Raw genomic sequence first — 22,447 nt, 5'->3', positions numbered from 1 at the left:
AGAGCTATAACCCAAGTCCCGAACACGTTTGTGTGCAGTGACTCATGAAGCAATGGATCCAGCCACAGTCTACTCCTTAAAAATATCTCCAAACTCTTGAATAGGCTTTGCCTCACAATTTTCACAATCCCCTCCACGGTACAATTAGCAATGTTGCTTATGGAACTATTCTTCTCAGCCTCCTTTGCTTTCACTAAACTTTTCAAAATCATCCAAAGGGAAAGGATAAAGAGAAATGGTACTAAATGTAAAACAAACAGAACACAAGAATAAACCAACAAACTGCACACAAAAGCATAAACTAATAAAGCGAGTCTAAAATATACTGAACATAATAAAACAACAAGGAAACTGTAAACATAAGCACAAAAGAAAACCAAGACCAAAAGACCAAGATGTAATTGCATTTTTAATTAAATAAAGTACATTTATACTGTCAGATTTACATGCAACCAAAAAATGAATCAGTAAGCTTCCTTAAACATCTTGCTGAGCCAGAACATTGGCATTGAACTGTATTGACTATTATAATATGTAACAATGAAAACAGAGAAACCTTTTTACCCCCTTTAAATCAGAAAATGTTTGTTTGAAGTGCTTGCCATCATATCTGCTCCACATAGCTCTCAATAGTGTTTGATTGCTGAGTGACTCTGAAGGGTGTTTTTATTGCAATATCTCAACAGAGAGGGCTGTGAGTCAGTGGCTCACTGTTGTTGACAGTTTCCAGATGTTCTTGTGTTTTGCTATGAACATTGTGCAAGGCAGAACAACATAAATGCAACATCACATAAAGCATTTCAATAAAGGGGGTCAATCAATGAAATACTTTTGCTGTAAAATAATGTTTATTTGTTTTTTTTTGTTTTTTTTACTGTTTTTACTTTAGAGAGAATGACACTTTGTCCTGGGTTACAGCGTACTTTACAGGAAATCTCTAGATTAACCAGGTGAGACAGATTTCTGATATTTGTTAGATTATACTTTTATTGCAGAAACATTATCATTCTAGCAGGAAAAACACACCAAACTTCCAAATGAAGTTACTTCCTTTCTAGCATTCCCTCTATGTGGTTTGCATTACATCTATTCAATAAAAAAAGTTACAGACAAGCTCCTGGCCGAAACTTATCATATAACTTGAAGGGGAGAACTTGCATAACCCTGTGGCATTATGTAACTCACTCAAAATATGTTCTAGGATGTTTCATTGATGATTTTTTTAGATCTAACTTGCAGATGACTGGAACATTAGGGACATTAAGTATTGCCTTCCTGCCAAAATTATAGCTTAGATCAAATCTCCCCAAGCGATATAGTGAGACATAATAGCGCCACAATTTCCACACTGCCTGTTATGTTGAGAATTTCCTCTGTGTGTGTGTATGTGTGTGTGTGAGAGAATGTATATATATATATATATATATATATATATATATATATATATATATATATATATATATATATATATATATATATATATAAAGAGAGAGAGAGAGGGAGAGAGACATAAGTAAATTATCCACTCAGATGTTCATATTGATTCTATTTATGCACATTAATAGGGAAAATTAAAACATTTTCTTCTTTCTGTTACAATATGGTCAGTTGAAAGAAAAGCTGCATCGTCTTCCCACATCATTGCTTGACCAATCAATAAATGAACAAAAGCACATTCAAAATGGGGCAGCATTTTTGATACAGACCAAAACAGCAGGGGATGCTGTTGTCACATTTACAGTGATTTAGAAGGCCTGTATTTTCTGGACAAAACAGTCAAGGTTGTTCTTGTTTCGCTTGTTGTTTGCGACTAATAATAGCAGTGACTTTTTCTCCTATAACCCCTGGTAATGTGTTGGATTCTCCTTTCTATTTCTTTTAATAAATACCCCGACGAATAAAATTTTTTTTCTTCTTCCTTTAAGCAGAAAATTGTTTATATGGCAAAGTAAAAAAACTCTTTTATGATAACATCCATTTTGTTGGTGTGTAATAACTGTTCTGGTTGTTTTTGTTCCAATGAGATTGGTGTGGTTATAGACAAAGCCACTGAAATGGAGCGATAGTTTATTGCACGTATTTCAGTTGATAAGGAACAAAAGGAACTAATTCTATATATAATTTTTTCCATAAATACATTTACACACATACGTCAGCAAGGAATTTCAGAGCGATTTGTTAGTCGAATGGAGGTTCTGGATTTGTTTATGCTGCACTCATTAACGTAATGACATTTCTATCAGAAATCTAGTAATTTTTCCACATACGGTTAAGGACAAATTTATTCATACCCGTGACAGATTTAGATTGGTGTGGATGTGGTTTTCTTTCAACCACGTTTATTTAAAAAAAAAATGACAGACACCACCAATAAGACAATGTGAAAGGGGTATCGTTTTCAAAAATCTGTTTTTATTTACATTGTAACAAGAATGTCATATCAAAAATAATTCCTTTCACGATAAATAATTGACACTTTTGGAATAAAAGCAATGAAACTGTTAATTTTTAACAACTTGCAATATCATGGGAAAAAGTTAATATCTATGCTTAATGGATGGTTGCCTTTTAAAATACTTTAAATGTTTTAAAAATGCTTTCAGATATTATTTAAAACAGTTTGGACTGTATTTCAATATAAATATAACAGAATATGCTTTCCGACGAGGCCTGTTTGTCAGATTAATAGTACCTTTTGAAAATAACCTTTAAGCAGGTATTAAACATACTTTTCATTAAGCACACATTTCAGTACTAAACTTTGTAATTTTATTGGTAGGATGTACCATTTTAATAATAAAAGTCATGCTTTTATTAGCCGTATGCTGAAACATCATAATTACCAGAAAAGCAGGCTTAAATCATCAGTCTGTTTTATTTATCCGTGTGTTACTTAGTGAATTGAGGTATTTACATTAATAAACCTTTCAGTAACACTCTATTTTATTGAATATGACTGTAAATGAATTCACATACTAATTTGTTTGTATTTACCCTACCAATACACAAAAAGGAGTATTATTGTTTTATATAATTTATGTCCGTTTATTTTTAAAAGTTAGATTTATGTCAAAAAAGCTGGTTTTATCTTCTCCTTAAACTTTGCAGTAACACAGAAGATGTGTGGGAAGAATTATTACCTATAAACAATAATAGTTCGACAAATGTTCTCTCTATATGTGATGAGAATCTTTCTTATATTCAGATACCAGTAAAGCTTTAGGACCTGTTGCTTCAATATGAATCATGCATGCAGAGAAAACAGTGTTTTTGTTTTTTTGTAATTTTCCGGAGTGCTAGGAAAAAAGCTTATCAATTGTAAAACCTAATGATCTAATTATATTCTGGGAAAATGGGAAACCTTTTCCGTTCCAACAAGTGGAGACAAATGAGAGTTGTTCAAACTAATGTTCAGGTCACCCGCTTGTTTCTTTGCCAGTGTAACTAGAATAACTCCAGGCGTCCAATGGCTTTTGTGAGAATCAATAGGACATATGGAGAGAAAAATCTGATAACAATCGTTGAGGGTGAGTGGGGAATATGTCTTCTTTGTAAGAACTTTCCAGAGGCCAAGGCTGACTTTCACTCACTTGTGGTTGCACGACACAAATTAGTTGATGATTTTTCCTTCTACCTGCTAAAACCACTCCAGCTCGCACTCACACTGAGCTGCAAGGGTGGAAAGAAACATCTAATAGTCGCTGGTTTTTATTGGGATCAGGTCAAAGCTAAGAGGCCCTGTGATGCATTTTTAATTCATAAGTATTGGGTTCTGATCAGCTGTGCTAAACATGTTTCAGACTGATGTTTTTAGAGAGGGCTGGCTACCAGCACATCACCATTTACTACTGTTAGTTACCACTCAGTTCCTACTTTTTGATGCTTCTGTAAACTAAAAAGTGCCTTAAGGTATAAAATAAAGTCTATGTCTAAGTCATCCACTTAGACAAGCGGGTGTGCATGTACAGTATGTAGCCTTGTGCGATGAAGGCGCTGTTAAACAAAACTACACAGTCTCAGTTGGACAATACCTGGCTGAAAGTGCTGTCTGTAATTGGATTGTTTCATATTTAAACTGAAATTTTGTTTAGTGTTAAAATGTATATATATGTGTATATATTGGCACAAAATATATATATATATAACTATATTTTATGTATATATATATATATATATATATATATATATATATATATATATATATATATATATATATCGCTGTACCGATCCGTTGTGGTGAAGAGAGAGCTGAGCCAAAAGGCGAAGCTCTCGATTTACCGGTCGATCTACGTTCCTACCCTCATCTATGGTCACGAGCTTTGGGTCGTGACCGAAAGAACGAGATCCCGGATACAAGCGGCTGAAATGAGTTTTCTCCGTAGTGTGTCTGGGCTCTCCCTTAGAGATAGGGTGAGGAGCTCAGTCATCCGGGGAGGACTCAGAGTAGAGCCGCTGCTCCTCCACGTCGAGAGGAGCCAGTTGAGGTGGCTCGGGCATCTGGTCAGGATGCCTCCTGGACGCCTCCCTGGAGAGGTGTTCCGGGCACGTCCCACCGGGAGGAGGCCCAGGGGAAGACCCAGGACACGCTGGAGGGACTATGTCTCCCGGCTGGCCTGGGAACGCCTTGGGATTCCTCCTGAGGAGCTGGCCCAAGTGGCTGGGGAGAGGGACGTCTGGGCCTCCCTACTGAAGCTGCTACCCCTGCGACCCGACCCCGGATAAGCGGAAGAGAACGGACGGACGGACGGACGGACGGACGGACGGACGGACGGATATATATATATATATATATATATATAATTTTGCCTATTTATGTTGAGGCAAATTTTAACAACCAAATTTTTTCATTGAGAAAAGTGGAATAAAACTGTGTTCATGGTTCAAAGTTTTTATTACTGGGATTTATTTATAAAACCTTGGATTAACTTGGAGATACGTCTGGTTCTTTTTACCGGGCAGCTCACAGCCTGAATAGCTTGCTAGTCTCTTATGCTGATATAATAGTTTGTATTACATCCGTCGAGTGAAATATCTCCTGTGAGAAGATTCTTGTAACCATCTACCAGCGTCTGACGTCCACCTGTGGAACGTTTGTGTCGCTCCTCACTTACAGCTGTGAAACGTTTAACTGATTTCCTGCATCTACAGTACAAATAATTTTAGGTCAACACACACTATGTAAATGAGCTCAAGCTCTGGGCCAGGACTTTACAGATCTATACTCTTCAATGATTGGGGGATGTACTGGTATGTTTTTGGTCATTGTAATGCTGCAGGGAATAGCTCTGCTTTAGCTCTTTTTTTTTGGTACAGATGGTCTTACATTTTCTTCAAGCACCCTGTGAGACAGGGTAGAATTCATGGTGGATTCCTGTGTGGAGATCTGGTCAGATCCTGCATCCCCAAATATTTGTAATTTTTCACAAAAACCATTGTTTTATTAAATCAGTTTTTATTGTTTAATTATTTTTAATGGCCTTATCAGTTGTATAACATTGATATAAACAAACATATTTTGAAATATGTGAGAAATGCACACAGGCTTTTGTGAAGGGTCACAATGTTTTTTTCATAACTATCTTTATAAGATTAAGGTGTTTTTTTTAATATCAGTAACCATGCTAGGGGTAACGTGGTTCGAACCATCAAGGTTTGGGGAAATAGTACTCCAACCTTAGCGTTTGAGCACTACCACTCTACTCTCTGATCCACAGCCACCCACTTTAGCTTCACCTCTGTAGGAATAACATCAAAGGTTTGTCCGTGTCACAGGTAACCACATTACATCCTCATAGGGGAGCTGGTGACATAGTTTACGCATCTGCTTTTCACGCTGCCACACTGCAGCAGCTTCAGGCGGCCGCTATCAGACCCTACCTAACAGCTCTAATTAGCACCTGCTGCAGTTACGTGCTGTATCACGACGTTTGCTTCTGACTTAGATAGGAAACTTTTTTCACCCAATCTGTATAACCTGATTGAATTTGACTTTGGAAAGTGCCTTGAGACGACATGTATGATGAATTGGCGCTTTATAAACAAAATTGAAATGAATTGAATTGAGCTTCTGTCTCCTTGTCAAAATGTAGTCCTCCGGCACAACTGTGATGGTGGATATTGCAGTGATGGGAGAGGCCCACGGACTGATCACAGACCTGCTGGCTGACCCCTCCTTGCCGTCCCACACTTGCACGTCGCTGCGGGCGGTCAGCAGCCTCCTGACCACCCAGCTCACCTTCCAGCCACTATACCGACCGCGCCCCGCCCCCCTGCTCAACCCCAGCGATGCGTACACCTGCTCTGATTCAGAGGAGGGGCCTGAGAAAGGAGAGAAGACATCCATACACAAGGTAGGATAATCTGTAAGGATTAATCATCCTCATGTTAAACTTTACTGACAAGAACAGCAGTGCCCTGAAGCCATGTTGAAAGCAAATATAATTCATCTTTTAACTGCTGAAAGATCAAGGCTGTTAATCAAGAGCACTCAAAACAGTTTCATTTGGAAGCAGCTGAAATAATCCATAGATGGTAATGTGGTCCACCTCATTAGGGTCAGCCGTACCATGCAACACTCCCCACACGTTAATCTTTCAGTCCAACTCTCAACTGATGAGTGGTTCTTGCTCTCAGAGCGTCTGACATCAAGTGAAATAGTGTATTTCTGAAAAAGTTGAGAAAGAAAATAGAGAGCGTCTACCGCTCGGGGCAGTGTTCTCCCTTTCATAGCCACAGCTGTGTCAACATGACAGATGTGCCGAGCCAGACAGTGTGTTTGAGCGAGTGTATGTGAGGGGAGTAGCATAAGGGAGGCAACACGCAGCTGGATGCATTTCTCAGAAGCTTCTGAAGAGGGATGGGTATGTGTCAACACAACTTGAATCCCACTACAATTATACATCTGGCTCCTTATCTGGCGAAAGATACCCTCACTGGCTGTCTTCGATGGCGTTGTGTGGGTGGTGGTTGACTTGACTTTGAGCACGTCCGGTTCTGACAGATGTCCTTTTACGTCTTCCGGACTGTGTAAAAGCAGCAATGTCTGCTTATAAATGTCCAGCATTAAAATCTAAGGAAGAAAATTACACGAGGAGGGAAGGGAGTTTGGGAAGAATGTCGTTTTCCTTTTGGCTTGTTAGACGTCTAGTTGTGGCTCGAGCTAATGCCTTTTACACTTGCTTTAAAACTCCCATTCCCTTTTCCCCATGCTGCACTATACCAACGAGTGTAAGAAAGCATGGAGTCATTTTTAATACACAAGAATTATTAAGGTGTTTAAATTGTATTAGTGTTTATTTGGTCATTCATAGACCCAACATCAGCAGGCATCAGATTATATGGACTTGTTTTGCTGATGGCTATTTGTGTGTGCATCTGTGCCTTACATGTGTCTGTTTTTGGATTATATCTGGGGGGCATTCAATATAAAATGGAACAAACAGAGTCAACCAAAAACATAAAACACATCCATGCGATTTAAATTGGGATAAAGTGTACTTAGACTATTCTGAAATGAGTGTCTTACATATGGCTTCAAGAAACAGATAATATACTTGACAGTTATACCCCTCCTTGCACAGTCTCTTGCAAAATTAACTATATTCTTTAAACAGTTTTGCAATTTAAAATGGACTTTAATGCATTTAAAATGGAGAGGAACTAAGTAAGAGAATACATGATTTTCAAAATCTTTTACATATAAAAATCCAAAATTTATGCCATGCTTGCACGTACAGCTTCCTTATGTAAATACCGTAGAACTCCCCTTTACAGTCTTTGGTGATGTTTCTGTGCGAGTGTCACACATGTATAGACTCACAATCAACCAGTGAGTTGCATCTAAACCTTTATTTTAATTGTGTTACTCTTCCTATTTAATCACACTTGCATTCATTAAAATTGACAATATCCATAAGAAAGCATGATTTTTTTTATTTTATTTTACATAAAGTTAAGATGAACTCTGACTCTTCTAGTTCAAAGGACAGTACTGGTAGCCCTTTTGTATGACACAACACCATTGAAGTAGCTTATAGTTGATGACCCCTGCTATATACCATCCGTGAGCAGCTATTTTCTAAGTTTTGCCACAGATTCTCAATTAAATATAGGTCTGAGCCCTGACTGGCCCATTCCAACACATGAATAAACTTTGATCTATGCCATTGAGCCTTGTAGCTATGTTTAGGGCCATTGTGTCTATAAATGAATAACCTTCACCATACTCACAGGCACTTTGTGGTCTCTTAGAGGTTGTCTTCCTATCACCTCTCGCTAACTTTCCTTTCCTGGTTGAAGGAACACATCCCCACAGCATCAATGGCGTAGCCAGAAATTGCATTTCAGCCAGCCTAATAAAAAATGGGTGGGGCAAATATTTATAGCTGAAAGTAAGTTTATTTGTAAGTTGCACATTTGTAAGCTCACTATGGAGAAGACACAAGCTGAGGAGAAGGAAAAAATTATTTTCTCTGTTAAAGTGAACTTCCTTACATTGACAGTAAAAAAAAATAAGCAGGACCCATCACTTGTAAAATGATTTACAGCCACAAACCTGGTGGATTAGCTTCTGGATCATTTAAACTACGGCAGCCTGTCAACGTTATTATTTCCGTTTCTGAATGCAATGTCACGAAGTAACGGCCGCCGTCACTTAGACGCCCAGGACAGACGAAACCGTTTTTTTTTTTTTGATGAGTGGAAAACTTCAGCTATTTTCTTTTCTTTTATTAAACACATAATTACAGTTAACAGTTAAAAGGGGGGTATGATTGGCTGCATGCAGCGGTGGTTACGCTGGATCTTTACGCATGATCCACCTGCTGAGTTTTCCTCTGATCTGCTCCTGCTCTTGATCATAGATTGTTACATTTCATAACCTTTTGTCGTCACCTTTCACAGCGACAGGTTTGTCATCTCAGCCTCCACCATGACCAGACATTAGTTTGCGCAGGGCGCCTCTGAGTGTGAAGCCGAAGTCTGAGGTTGAAGTTGTTCTCCGAGCAGATGTTTCATGTTTGTGCTCCAAGCGGACCCAGTGAGGCATGGACTACTGCTTTGCCTTTAACCCACTAGCATTAGTCTTTTGCCTACAGGAAATAGAGATATAGGAAATAGCACTTTTATTTATCTGTCACAACCCCAAATTCTGTAGAGGCGCAGCCCTTTAGACGCTGCGCTTCACCGCGCCTCACTTTTTTACAAAGCCTAGATGGCTATAGAAAAACATTAGGCAATTTGGGTACGGATTGTCTGGTCCCAGCATTATTTATGTTCAATGATACCCGGTTGAGGTGGTGAGGGGAGTGGAAATAATTCTTCTTTTCAGTTCAATTCAATTCAATTCAATTTTATTTATATAGCGCCAAATCATGAAACATGTCATCTCAAGGCACTTTACAAAGTCAAGTTCAATCATATTATACAGATTGGGTCAGATTATACAGATTGGTCAAAAATTTCCTATATAAGGAAACCAGTTGATTGCATCAAAGTCCCGACAAGCAGCATTCACTCCTGGGGAACCGTAGAGCCACAGGAAGAATCATCTGCATTGTACATGGCTTTGCTGCAATCCCTCATACTGAGCAAGCATGAAGCGACAGTGGGAAGAAAAACCACCCATTAACGGGGAAAAAAAACCTCCGGCAGAACCGGGCTCAGTATGAACGGTCATCTGCCTCGACCGTTCTGTGCTGTGCGCAAAGGATAGACATCGCGGGGAAAATGCGTAAATACAGACCATAAAGAGGTTGAGGAAGGGGTCCGTTGCTGAAGCTCCCAATATTACAAGACCCTAAAAATGTCCCTTAAAATTAAAAGTTGAGTATGTTCATCTGAATTCAAGCGTAAGATGATGCAGCAGCCCCACAGCGAGCCTACCCCATACAATAATCGGCCAGTCTTCTGTTTCTTTGTGTCCATTAAGAGGAATGTCCCATTTGGCACACATCATAACATTATCCAACACCACCTTCACATGCTGACGGTTTCTCTGTGCACCGCATAAAGCTTTGCCGCCACCATGTTTCACCATGGAAATGTTGTGTTTAGGGTAATGTGCAGTGTTAGTGTTTTGTTGCATACAGCATTGTGCACCAAGGCCCAGAAGTAAACTGACCTGATTGTTGCGCTTTCAGCCAAGTGAAATTAAATCAGAATGTTTCTAATGCTATAAAAAGCTGCCCAAGGGACTACCCTCACACCCCTCCCCTAAGGTTAGAACGTGGGCTAGAATCAGCTGCTATTAGCCTCTTTAATAGCTTACTACTAACCTTAGTAAACATAACTACGGTTTGTTTAAACATAATACTTGTTTTCGTTTTGCTTCGCATCGCCCCGATAGTGCTACGAGCATTAGTACAGTATTAATAGGGAACATTAATGCTGATTTAATGGTATTTTGTGTATGTGTCCTGATCGTTTGACCGCCTACAGCACCCTCTAGCTGCTTGAGTTACAAATATATAAATATCTTTAAAATGTTATTTCCTCAAATAATGTTTTATCTAACTTGGATTTGCACTGTGAATGGATTGAAACACATACCAAATGTTGTCCTAAATTAGTTAAGCTAATTTAACCTCATTCCACATTCTTTAAGATGAACTTTGGGTCTCTAACTTATACCTGCGCTCAACTCAAGATTCACTGAATCATTGCTATGATGATGGTTTTCCACTATTTTTGTTTGTCCTTTAGTTCTTTTGTGTGCACATAGTTCCTTGGTTTCTTTAATCCTCACTTTACTTACTACATTTAATTAGGTTTCATTAGACTAGTAGAGAGGATTTGTTGATTGAAATATAGTGCTAATTCAGATAAACAACCTTTTTAATGGTTTTCCCCGGATGTGCATCTGTTTATGTTCATAAATTCCTGTAGAAGTTGTCACTCATTTATTCTATATGTGTGCAGAGTTTGCTATTAGAAGAATGCTAGTGCTCAAATCATCCTTTCAACTGTGGTCCTAATATCAGCTGTTTGGGCTGATATTCACCGTACAATACCTTACATGCCGAGAGTTGTTTGAGAAACAATAAATAACCTAAAAACAAGCGTAATGGCAAGACATGAGCATCGTCTTCTGCATGGATGATGTGTTGCCTCTGTGGTTTGTTGCTGTCAGTAAATGGGACTTCATCTGGATTTTTTTTTCAACAACATTTTTCCTTTCGGTGCCCTTCCATAAAGGCCAGTTTTGTTAAGTGCACTAAAAGCTGTCAGCGAATTTGCTCTGCTCAAATAGAAATTGCAGCTCCCCCAGATTTACCATTGGCATCCCTGCTGCTCTGACCATTGCTCTCGTTGTCCACCCTATCATTTTAGGTGTATGGCCATTCCTTGGTCGGTTTGCAGTTTTTAATTTTCTGATGAAGAATTGAGCAGTGTATGTTTCATAGTCTAATGCCACTTTAAACTTCTCCTTAATTTTACCCCTGATCTGTCTGCTGTGTTTCATGGCGTAACTGGAGTAACTGGAGCTCAAAAAAAAAAAAAAAAAAAACGGGCTACACTTTTACAATTTGAATTATTAAAAAATAAAGTAATGTTATTTACTATTTTCTTTCCACTTCACTATTACACACATAAAACCCCAATAAAATACATTTACGTTTGTGGCTGTAGTGATGTAAAGTGAACAATTTTAAGGGGTATGACCCTGATGCACGGCGGGCTGGAGTGACATAAACTGACACCTTGTTTTTTGCACCAGCAAATACCTTGTGCATGTTTGCTGGTGCTCAATATGTTCTCTGGTACCGTGAATGGGCCCATTCAGTATTCAGAGGTGATCTTTACTAGGTCACCCTGCAGAAGACTAAGTAAAGGGCCAGCTATGTTCGGTGTTGTTGCGCCAAACTGCTGCGGCACGACGCCAAAACAGATGGGGGCATCACAAGGGCACACACACCTCTGGGAATCTGAGGAAAGAGTGGGACAGATGAGGACCGCAATAAAAAAATAGACTGAAAGAATGAGGAGCAGACTGGCAGAATCCAGATGATGAAATTAATCTATGTGTAATGCAATACTGGTACTTTATCTAATAATGAACTTCCAGAATCTTTACTGCCACAGCTGCCTGTGAATATTCTCCTGTTCTTTTTTGACCACGGTCCTTTCACTGTGGCAGATTATATTACGCAGTTATTTCCCTTCAGAAATATATTTCACCATGATTCTAATGGTGAAATAACTTCTAACTAATCAAATGCTCCATTTATGTCATCTCAGCTCTATGCATCATGAACTGGGCCCATTTAGCTGAAGTATTTGACATGAACTTTTCTTTACACTTTCCCTGGGAGCACTTTTAGAACCTCTATCAAAATACAAAAAAACCCCCAAAACAAAACAATTCAAGTTTGTTCAGCTCTTGTAATCCCTCAACGCTACAGCTTTCATTTATAAAGTTAAACAGCAGCTTTTACATCATATTTGCATTGTTAAGTCTGTCTGCAAATGTCCTGTCCGTGTGTGTGTGTGTGTCTGTGTGTGTGTGTGTGTGTGTGTGTGTGTGTGTGCAGCGTCTTAGGCGAAGTCTCCACCCTGGCCTCTTAAGGAGGATTTCTTCCACATGGACAACCACCACCTCTGCCACTGGTCTGCCCACCATTGAGCCTGGACCTGTTCGAAGGGACCGCAGCTCCAGCATCAAACCGTACCATGACACACTCACATGCAGGTACCCAAAACAAAGCTGAATAACAGAGACTGTTGTTTTTCTGTTTTCATGAATTTAATACCCCTGTCATAATATTGTGTGTCTGCCTTATGTCTCAATGACATTTAAAGGTATGTTGCTTTGAGTAAATAATGCTCAAACATTTATTTTCTACGCATCTGATACTTTAGTATTGTTCACTTGATCTCAAGCAAAGCCAGGTTAACTCAGATTTCTTCAAAATGTTGAAAAATGACGTAACATCAGCTTTCAGGCTTGGAGAATCTGTGTATACTGTACAGACTGCAGTCACCACTGCTAATAAATTTAAGCAAGCACAATTCAAATGTTTCAGTAATGACTGAACGCTGGTTAACGTATTCTGTTGTTACTGGGAATCTTGCTTCTTGTTTTCTTCCACGTTCAGATTTATGTTCTGTTTCCCATACAACACCTGTTCTTAATTAAAAAGAACCAAGGAAAGATTATCAAGTTAGGATTTCATCTAATAACCGAAAAGGCAATGCAAAGCACCCTGGCACTGAGTGAAAGTAATCGCAAAATAGTTGTCAAGCCTGAGCAGCCCTTGTAAGGTCATACTGCAGCACGTCAATCAGATTTAAGTCCAGATTTCGATTAGGTCACTTCAGAGCCATTCAGAGGTGGACTTTCTGGTTTGCTTGAGGTTTCTTTCTTAACGCATAACCCAACTGTGTTTGAGCTTAAGGACACAAATTGATGGTCGGACATTCTCCTTCGGGATTTGCTGATAGAAAGCAGAATTCAGGGCTCAACTGAGGAGTGCAAAAATGTCCAGGAAAACAGCCCCAGACCATCACACTATCACCACCTTGGTGGTAGTTCGAATGTCAGCATGATATATTGTTTTGTTTTTCTTTTTAAATTATGTGCTTGTTTTTCATCAAATATAACAGGATGCGTGGCTCCCAGAAAGTTAAACTTATGTATTGCAAGTCAAAGTAATATTCTCCTCAAAGGTCAAAGCTGGTATTTTTGTAAATGTGAGATGGTTCTTTGTCTTTGCCCAGTCTCACTCTTATTGTTGAATGATGTTGATACCTTAACTGAGACAAGTTGGATCTATAGCACTTTAGCAATCATTTTGGGTTCTTAGTTGACTTTATAGATAAGTTGTCAATAGACTAGCAAATTCCACAAAAATTCACCACTATTGTACGTCATCCGTATTTGACGAGTGGCTTAGTATCCTTGGGAGACTGATATATGTCAGTGAATGAAAAGTTTTTTTGTTATTTTTAAATTTAGACTGGGGCCTAATTCTGCTTTTTTAAGTGATTTCTAAGCTATACAGGTCAGGCAATAATCAGGCCTGGGTGGCTGGTGAAACTGAGCTAAAACCATGGTTAATCACTGTTCGTTCATGATGAGGAAATTAGTTTTTAACATAGATTGGATTGTAAAAAAAAAATCCCCCTGGTAATCCAGAAGAATCTTGTTATGGGTAGTCCAGCGTATCAATGCTCCCTTGGTTTCCTGATATTCCAAATCCCTTTCTTCTTATCTTGTCATAACAGTTTTTCTGCCAATGCCAGTTGCTGTTTTTTTTAATGGAAGTGTGTTTAAAATAGACATGGATCTATGATATATAATCTTAGCTCTTTAAACAAAAAAAAGACAAAAAACATATCAAGTGGGCCAAATAAAAAACTTTATGCACATGTTGATATGGATGGAAAGTATACATATTTAATTCTCAGTGCATTATGTTTTTATATAAAAGGAACATGTTAAACAAATCTCTAAAAGTTTAATCCATAAAATGTTACAGTAGAGACTGTTATGTCCGATTTGCATTAGCTACCACAGTTTGATTCATGTTTATAAAGGTCATTAGGTGTCTGCAGCAGTGTGGCCGCATTTATATCAAAGAAAATCAGAGCGAGTGAACAGTGATGGCACAGCAGTCCTGAAAAAAGATGCGTGTGCAGTGAAAGCCAGAATGGAAATATGCCCCACAGGCAAACGCATTAACCTGAATAACTAAGATGCACATCAACTGTGAGCGCATTAATGCTGAAGAAGGCATGGCACTCTGGTTACGCAGGGGTATTATGGTTCAGGATGCAAACGATATAATGAACAGGGGTTGAGTTTATGTGGTAGCTTATGTGGTCCATTTTTGTACAATTTTAAGGAGTTGTACTGTATATCAGAAAGAAGCTGAGGGTTGTATGAATGCTCATAGTAAAAGAGTTTTAATTTGAATATTTGTGTCCACATTGAACAAAACCATATGAAATTAAATTTGTAGCAATGTTTTATTTTAGATCATACTGATTCTTTGTCAAATAAATACAGGACTACATTTAATCTGGGATTATTGAATATTACAGAACCATCAAAAGACAATTTGCTATAAAAATAACTCATTCTGCATGTCTTATAAATAGTGCTGAAATAATGGTTACATTACAGTAACTATTAATTGTGTTTGGCCTGTGCTTGTAAATAATATACTGGAATGCCAAGATGGCACAAAATGTAGTTTTATTATATAAACATTCAGCAAATCATGTTTCTAAATGATGGAAAATGATTGGTTGTGCATTGAAGAAGCTAGTCTTTTATAAGGGACATGATTGATTGTTTTAAGACATGATGTTTCATCATCAACACCTTATTTAGTTTCTCCTGGTCAAGCTTTTGCCACTCACCCACTCTTCCAACATAGATCTGCTTTTGTTTACAATTACAGTCACCTGTGCTGTAAAACAGCATTGTATTTTTTTTTGATGTTTTACCGTGCAAGTAGGACAGTTTTTGCATCATGCTTCTGTCTCTTATTAAACGCTACAGTGGAACTTTTGTTGAATAGCTAATCTGAATCTGCAACTCAATTATTAATGCGCAGAAGAACTTCAGTAAAACACGTCTGATGTCTGCCTCAAAGAGGCAGAGAAAGGCCTGCTGGGATCCAAACAATGCAGCCCCAGCTCATAATAACCTATATATTGTAACAGTCTGCAAGAGTCTGCATGCATGTGTGAAGTTACGCAAGTTTTTCCTCTCCGTATTTAGGACTTACAGTTCAAAACTTCAAAATTTGCCCAAATATCCTTATCCTAGTCATTAGTCAGTGTGACCCTTGTGAGAAGATTTGAATCAGCTCGCCTGTGTTCCTACTGCTCCAATCACCAAGCGTTTAAATATAAACTAATTTACCGTTGGTGGAAACACCCTGAACCTTTGCTATTGTTAAAACCTAGAGCAGTACATGTAAAATGAGGCGTGACTTTAATACTGCATGGCCTAATTTGGAAACAAATGTTGGGTGGATAATTGTTATAAAAGAAAATAGTACTTTAACCTGGCTTTATTCAGATTTGGAAATTACAAGGAAATACCATACCTACGGTCATGTTGATCTGGCTGTATAAGGAGAGGAAAAATAAAACAGGGCAATATTTTACTGTAATAAATTCAGATGATACATTAATTTTGGTGAAACATACTCAACATAATGAATATCCTAAAATAGCTCGTCCTTGCTGTGTAATGAAGCCAGCCAGTCTGTAGTTGTGTATTCTGAAATAGTTTTTGTGTGGAAATAGTTCTTTCATTAAGTTAGTAAATTATTAGAACCTTATTCTAATACTGAATTGTTCATATAAAATGCATGGCTTCTCTGTAATTACCTTTAAAGCACGTTGTTACGAAACAGACTGATTAACCTTCAGGACAAAGCCTTGGTAGCTCATAGTAGACTAGCCTTTAGTTGTCAGTTTTATCCACTAATTATGTGGGTTTCATTATGTGAGCTCAAATTAGGCCCATTTAAAGGTCTGTTAATATATTTTGGGATCTACTTGAAATATTCTGCTTGCTTTAATATATCATACACCACTCTGCTGGAGGCTTTGTTGTAAAAAGTGTAAACTAACATCTGAGGGATCAGAGCTGTTTGGCAAGTCGTTCAACTGAGTTTTTTGTTTATTTCTCGTTTTAAAAAAATCCTTTTACTTGCAACCTAAAGATGGTCAATTAAATAACTAGAAACATACTTTTACTTTGGAGACTGTCATGTTTTGTTAATATTTTCCAACATTTTTAAATCATTAAGGTGATAGAGTGCTGTTTATGCCAAAACAGACTACTGCTGAGTAGTTTTCTCACACAAAGATCGGTAGTAATCATTTGACTCTTCACTGCAGCTATACTGGGCACACAAAATATTATTCTGGCTGAGATAGTTTGGCTGAGATAGTTTGGCTGGGTTTTTTAGCATCTTGAGCAAGATGGCGGCATGCGAGAGTCCTGCAGCCCGGCCCTCTTACAGTTTTGGCAGCAGCTTTGTTTATCTTTTCGTGTTTTTATGCATTTTTGCACAATTTGTGACTCTAATAGTTAGCTGCAGTTGGAACAAATTACTGACAGCCGCAAATCGATTCTTTTGAAGCCACATAAACTGGGATTTCACACTCCTGGAAATACAGAGAAAGCCACTGTGGGGTGATTGCACCCTCCGTCTGCAGCGAAGGTGCAGAGGCTGGCATCTGAAGAACAAAAGAGAGGGAAAAGGGGAGGCCTTCATGCTAGGCTCAAAGCTAATCTTCATAAGCCAAACAAGCCTCTTTCTGGCAAACAATCTCTAAACAGCATGATGGATGATTTAAAGCTACGAACTGTTGCAAATTGTCGAGATTTATGTGAGCTGGTTAGAACAGAAATGTGGTTGGACGAAAACATCCCGCACTTGGCTATCAACAAAGCAGGCCAGGCCATCTTCAGATCAGACAGAACCACTCAATACAGTAAGAACAGAGGCAGCACACTTTATATTGTCCAGCTATGGAGTCATCATGCCATCAGCCTACACCTTCATCAGAATTTCAGCAGGAGATTTTAATCACGTTACCTAAAGTCTGTTTTGCCCAAATTCCATAATTAGTGAATTTTCCAACAAGAAGGAGCAACACATTGGACATAGTTTATTGTAACAATCTAAATCCATACAAAGCTTTCCCTCTGCCACATCTGGAACTATCTGATCACTGCTCTCTGGCCCTAACCCTAATCACTCAGCTGCAGGCTAAAACCAGTCATCTAAACAGTAAATGTCTAGAATGAGGAAGCCATCTCAGTCATGCAGGATTGTTTTGCAAACACATCTGCTGTCCTCTCATACATTAGGTTTTTCCTGAGATAGGGGGCAAAACTATAACTGTTAAACTCTTCTCAAACCAAAGAACATGGTTCGCCAGCAAACCAAAAACATTGCTCAGAACACAACAGGCAGCTTTTAAATCCGGGAACCTACGGGCCTATATCAAAGCCTGGTGGAAGCTGGAAAAGGGAATCAAAGAGGCCAAACACAGGTACAAGCAGTGCGTAGAAGAATATTTTTCCACAAACAACAGCAAGAGCATGTGGCAGACGATTAAATCTCTGTCTGGAAGCAAGGACAGTCTCTAGTCAGTATTCACTCATGACTGCTTCCTCACTCGCTGCACCAACACCATAGTCAAGTTTGCTGATGACACCAATGTTGTAGGTCTGATTTATGATAATAATGAGTCAGTCTAGAGAGAGTAGGTCCAGCACTCGACACTATGGCATTTAAAAAATAACCTGGACCTCAACATCTCAAAGACAAAAGAAGTAGATTTAGATTAGATTAGATCTTTATTTACATTGTCAAATGCACAACGAAATTAAAAGTGCTATCAGTCAGTGCTGATGAAAAAAAATTAAAATAACTATAATATCTAAAAAGCATTTACCCACAACCTAAGATATAAAACAAATAACCGATAAGTAACTAATGAATAAAAATTGCCTACACATGCACATTCTTACACACAACCATCCATGTCAATTTATGGGTTGTTTATTAATGCTTGAGTTTTGATATAGCTGTAGGATAAAAACTGTCTATGAATCGATTAGTTCTTGTTCTTATTATTCTTTACCGTCTACCTGACAACAACAGTCCAAATAGAGAGTGTCCAGGGTGAGAAATGTATTTTGTGATTTAAGACAGCAGTTGCTGTGTAAGTCCTCCAGTCAGGGGAAAGGGCAGTGGATTATTTTTTGGCCCTGTTCACAACCCTTTGGTGAGTTTTTCTTTGAACCACAGTGCTGCTGGTATACCATACACAGATACAGTACATTAGCATGCTCTCTGTGGAGCACTTGTAGAAGGACACCAGTACGTTTTGCTTGATATTGTTCTTCCTGAGAACTCCCAAGAAGTATAGTCTTTGCTGGGCCTTTTTTGTCAGCTCAAAGATGTCCACGTTTCACATAATGCCCTTCTTAATGTGGACACACCATCTATTCCATCCCGCTAGCAATTTCAGGAATCGCAGCTGGCCTGCAGTTCTGCTTACCCAGCATTTAAGCTTGAGTGTTGGTAGTGGACATATCCCTCACATAGTTCAGGCACATAGACAAAGCCTTAAGGCTCCCACATACTCGGGCATACTGTGAAATGCGAGGAGTTGGCATGGATGTTTTACCCTTCATAGTCGAGCATACCTATCGCCTACATTTCTTGTGACAAATTTCTACATTTCCCACATTTTCTCCCAGTGGAACGAAGCAGGAGAATTAATAGTAGCATGTTTAATGAGCTAGTTGAGCACCTAGAGGTGTTTCTTCTCCAGCAGACACTCACCTCACATTTGTCAGTGCAGCACAGAGAGGGGCTGTGACACCATGCGTCCTGTTGACCACCTGCTTGGAGCAGCTCAGTGCATTAAGCTCGGAATCACATATTAAATAGTTAAATGTGAAAACTTCTTTTTGCCGAGCAGTTTATAGTGTGAGCAGAAAATGGTCACAAAAGTTTAGCTCTGCACGTAGTTTTCTGCACATGGATGTCAGCTCCCACATATCTGCGTTGACATGAGACTGATGTTCGATGTGAACATTGGACATATGCAAAGTTGTGTGTCTGTATGCCAAACTTTGCTATGAAGCTCTTAAAAGTTCTGGTGAAACCAATTACTTTGAAAAGCCCCATAATTAGTGAAATTATATCCACCATTGTGCAATGTAAGTGTCATGTGATCTGTCAGTGTTCACACACCTTTCCTGAAAGGCCCCAGAGGATGAAACACCACTAAGCAAGAGGCATCATACCAAGAAAACCTCGGAGCTCACTAAACAAGTCAGAGACTTTAAATCTTTGAGAAGTACAAGTCAAGGAGGGTTCAGAAAAAAAAATCCATATCTTTAATGGGAATCACCATCAAATCCATAATCTTCAAATGGAAAGCACAGGGTACCTCAACAAACCTGCCAAGACTGACACCCACCACAATTCACACACCATCATCAGATTGTTGTATGTAGCTTTGAAATGAGATGTTAAAAATTAGGCATAGATGTAATAGAGCAGGCAAACATTCCAACATTTGACCCGGACACAGTGTTGCATTTAAAGAGATTAATAATCTGGTGCAAACAGGAAAGCCTCTGCAGGAGTAAGCCAGAGATTTTGGCATTCAGAATCAGAATCAGAATCAAGTTTATTGCCAAGTAGGTTTGCACTTACAAGGAATTTGACTTGGTGTTGATGGTGTAGACAATACATACATATATATACAGAATCTAGAGCCAAATACACAGTAGACTGTGCGTCAATGTAACACAGGTCTGGAGATGCTACGTTGATGTAGCTTGTAGGTCTTGAACGGAGGAGGGAGAGAAGCGGTGTCAAGTGTCAAGGCGGCTCTGGGCCTTGTTGATAAGGCGGGTAGATGGGAAGAAACTGTTCTTGTGGCGTGAGGTTTTGGTCCTGATGGACCGCAGCCTCTTGCCAGAGGGAAGTGACTGAAATAGTTTGTGACTGGGGTGCGAGGGATCAGCCAGTCTTCCCTGCACGCCTCAGAGTCCTGGAGGTGTACAGGTCCTGGAGAGATAGAAGATTGCAGCCAATCACCTTCTCTGCAAACCGGATGACACGCTGCAGTCTGCCCTTGTCCTTGGCGGTGGCACCAGCGTACCAGATGATGATGGAGGAGGTGAGGATGGACTGAATGATGGAGGAGTAGAATTACACCATCATTGTCCTTGGCAGGTTGATTTTTTTCAGCTGCCACAGGAGCTGACTTACTCATTGCAGAGGAAACACACAGGATGACTTGATAAGAGTTTGGGGTTCAGGCTTGGGTCAAACATGGGCAATCAGGAAAAGATCCAATGAGCTATAGGCAAGGCTCGTAGTCGTGATAACAGTCTAGGTCGTGTCCAGAAACAGAATGAGGCGTAAATGTCTGACAAGGACTTAAGGAGGCAGGGAAATCCATAGAAATAGGTTAAAACCTGAAAACAGGCATTATCTAATGGCTCCAGGCTTTCAATAATCTGGCACCGCCTTGCTGTCTGAGTAAAGCTTATAACAAGCTTGAAACAGGTGACAGAGATGATCTTGACTGTGGTGGGGTGGAGAGGCAATCACACAGCTCCTTAATGTCTGCATGGAGAGAAGGAATAACAGGATCCAGACAGAAGATAGGTCAGACTACGACATAGATTGCGCGTATGATTTTTCTTATTTCAATATCTTTCCCCAGCAAACATGAAGTCTGAACTGAACATATTTTTTTACATTAACTGCTGGTAAAATAATTGCTGAAACAAAACAAGACTGAATCCCATGTTAATAGTTGATACAACCTCCATTGTAGTTTTCCTTTATTGCACCACAATCTGGAGGGGTCTTAAAGGCTGTGGTTTACTTCATTTTGTTTAATGGGCTGTTTTCTACACTCACCCTTTTCCCCGTGTCTTCAGCCCTCCAAAAGAACCGTGTGGGTTGCGTCTGTCAGTGAGATGTTTGGCTCTCTTTGCACACTGACAGCGCGATACTCGAGCGAGATCTGTAAATGTAAGCACACCGAGCAGACTCTGTACACAAAGCCCTGTCCCCTTGACTCAAACAGTCACTCAACCCAGCAGCGGGCCTCAGCTATACCCACTTATGGGGGTGAGAGTGTAAACAAACACCTGGTCTTTCCCCAAGTCACCACAGCTCCGCAATTAACACGCACACTAGCGCACAAACACACCCACATACACACACACTGTCGCAGCTGCAACTTCTGGCGCAGGTTATGGAGAGGGATTTCAAGTGCACCAAGAGCTTCTTGGTTTAGTTTACTGACGTCTCTTGTCAGTAGCACTTTAGTCAAATTTCGGCCTTCAGATGCTTAAAATGAAAAAAAGATTGTTCAGTTTAAAAATAAACTACAGGTAAACCTGTCCAACGGCTGTTTAGAAACAACTTGCTCCCTGATCTGGGATTAATCGGCAACCTGAAAACACACAGTTTCTCCAGCTAAACGTTTACAAGACAGTGGAAGGAAAAGGGAGTATTTCTTTAATTTATGTACAGCCTTTTTGTCTTTTCTTTTTTTCAGTTTGTCTGGCCAAGAAATTTGTAATATATATAAATCTCTTTAGAGATCAAACATAGCAAAGGAATAATCTGTCCTCATGTGTCCTAAGAGAGAAAGAAACATGGATGAGGAGAACATGTGAAAGGGAGGTTTGGAAGAAAATGAACACATGGTTTCAATTCCCCCCGTTTTCTACTCCTCATCAAATCTGTGCAATCTTAATTTGGACATTAAGCGTCTCTTTTCCTGCACACTCTTTTCCATCATGTCAGCCTTCAGTGACGTTCAAGGGCAACAACAACTTCAAAGTTGCAATGCAGGCTTGTTATCGGACTGTCCTTGTTAAAAAGGGAGCAACTGATACCTTCCATTTGCCTCAGTCCGGGCCACTGCA

The 22,447-nt window shown here is 39.3% G+C and overlaps 1 protein-coding gene across 1 annotated transcript in view; it reads left to right on the top strand.

Moving 5' to 3' along the window:
- LOC105938489 (cGMP-inhibited 3',5'-cyclic phosphodiesterase A) overlaps positions 1-22,447 on the top strand; it is a 117,621-nt gene that overhangs the window by 71,873 nt on the left and 23,301 nt on the right. The window contains exons 3-4 of the mRNA XM_036147916.1: positions 6,090-6,350; positions 12,531-12,688. Coding sequence (XP_036003809.1) covers positions 6,090-6,350; positions 12,531-12,688 — 419 coding nt within the window. The remainder of the gene's footprint in view (positions 1-6,089; positions 6,351-12,530; positions 12,689-22,447) is intronic.

This window comes from Fundulus heteroclitus, chromosome 2, assembly GCF_011125445.2.
Source record: "Fundulus heteroclitus isolate FHET01 chromosome 2, MU-UCD_Fhet_4.1, whole genome shotgun sequence".
NCBI lineage: Eukaryota > Metazoa > Chordata > Actinopteri > Cyprinodontiformes > Fundulidae > Fundulus > Fundulus heteroclitus.
This window is presented reverse-complemented; position numbering and strand designations above follow the sequence as displayed.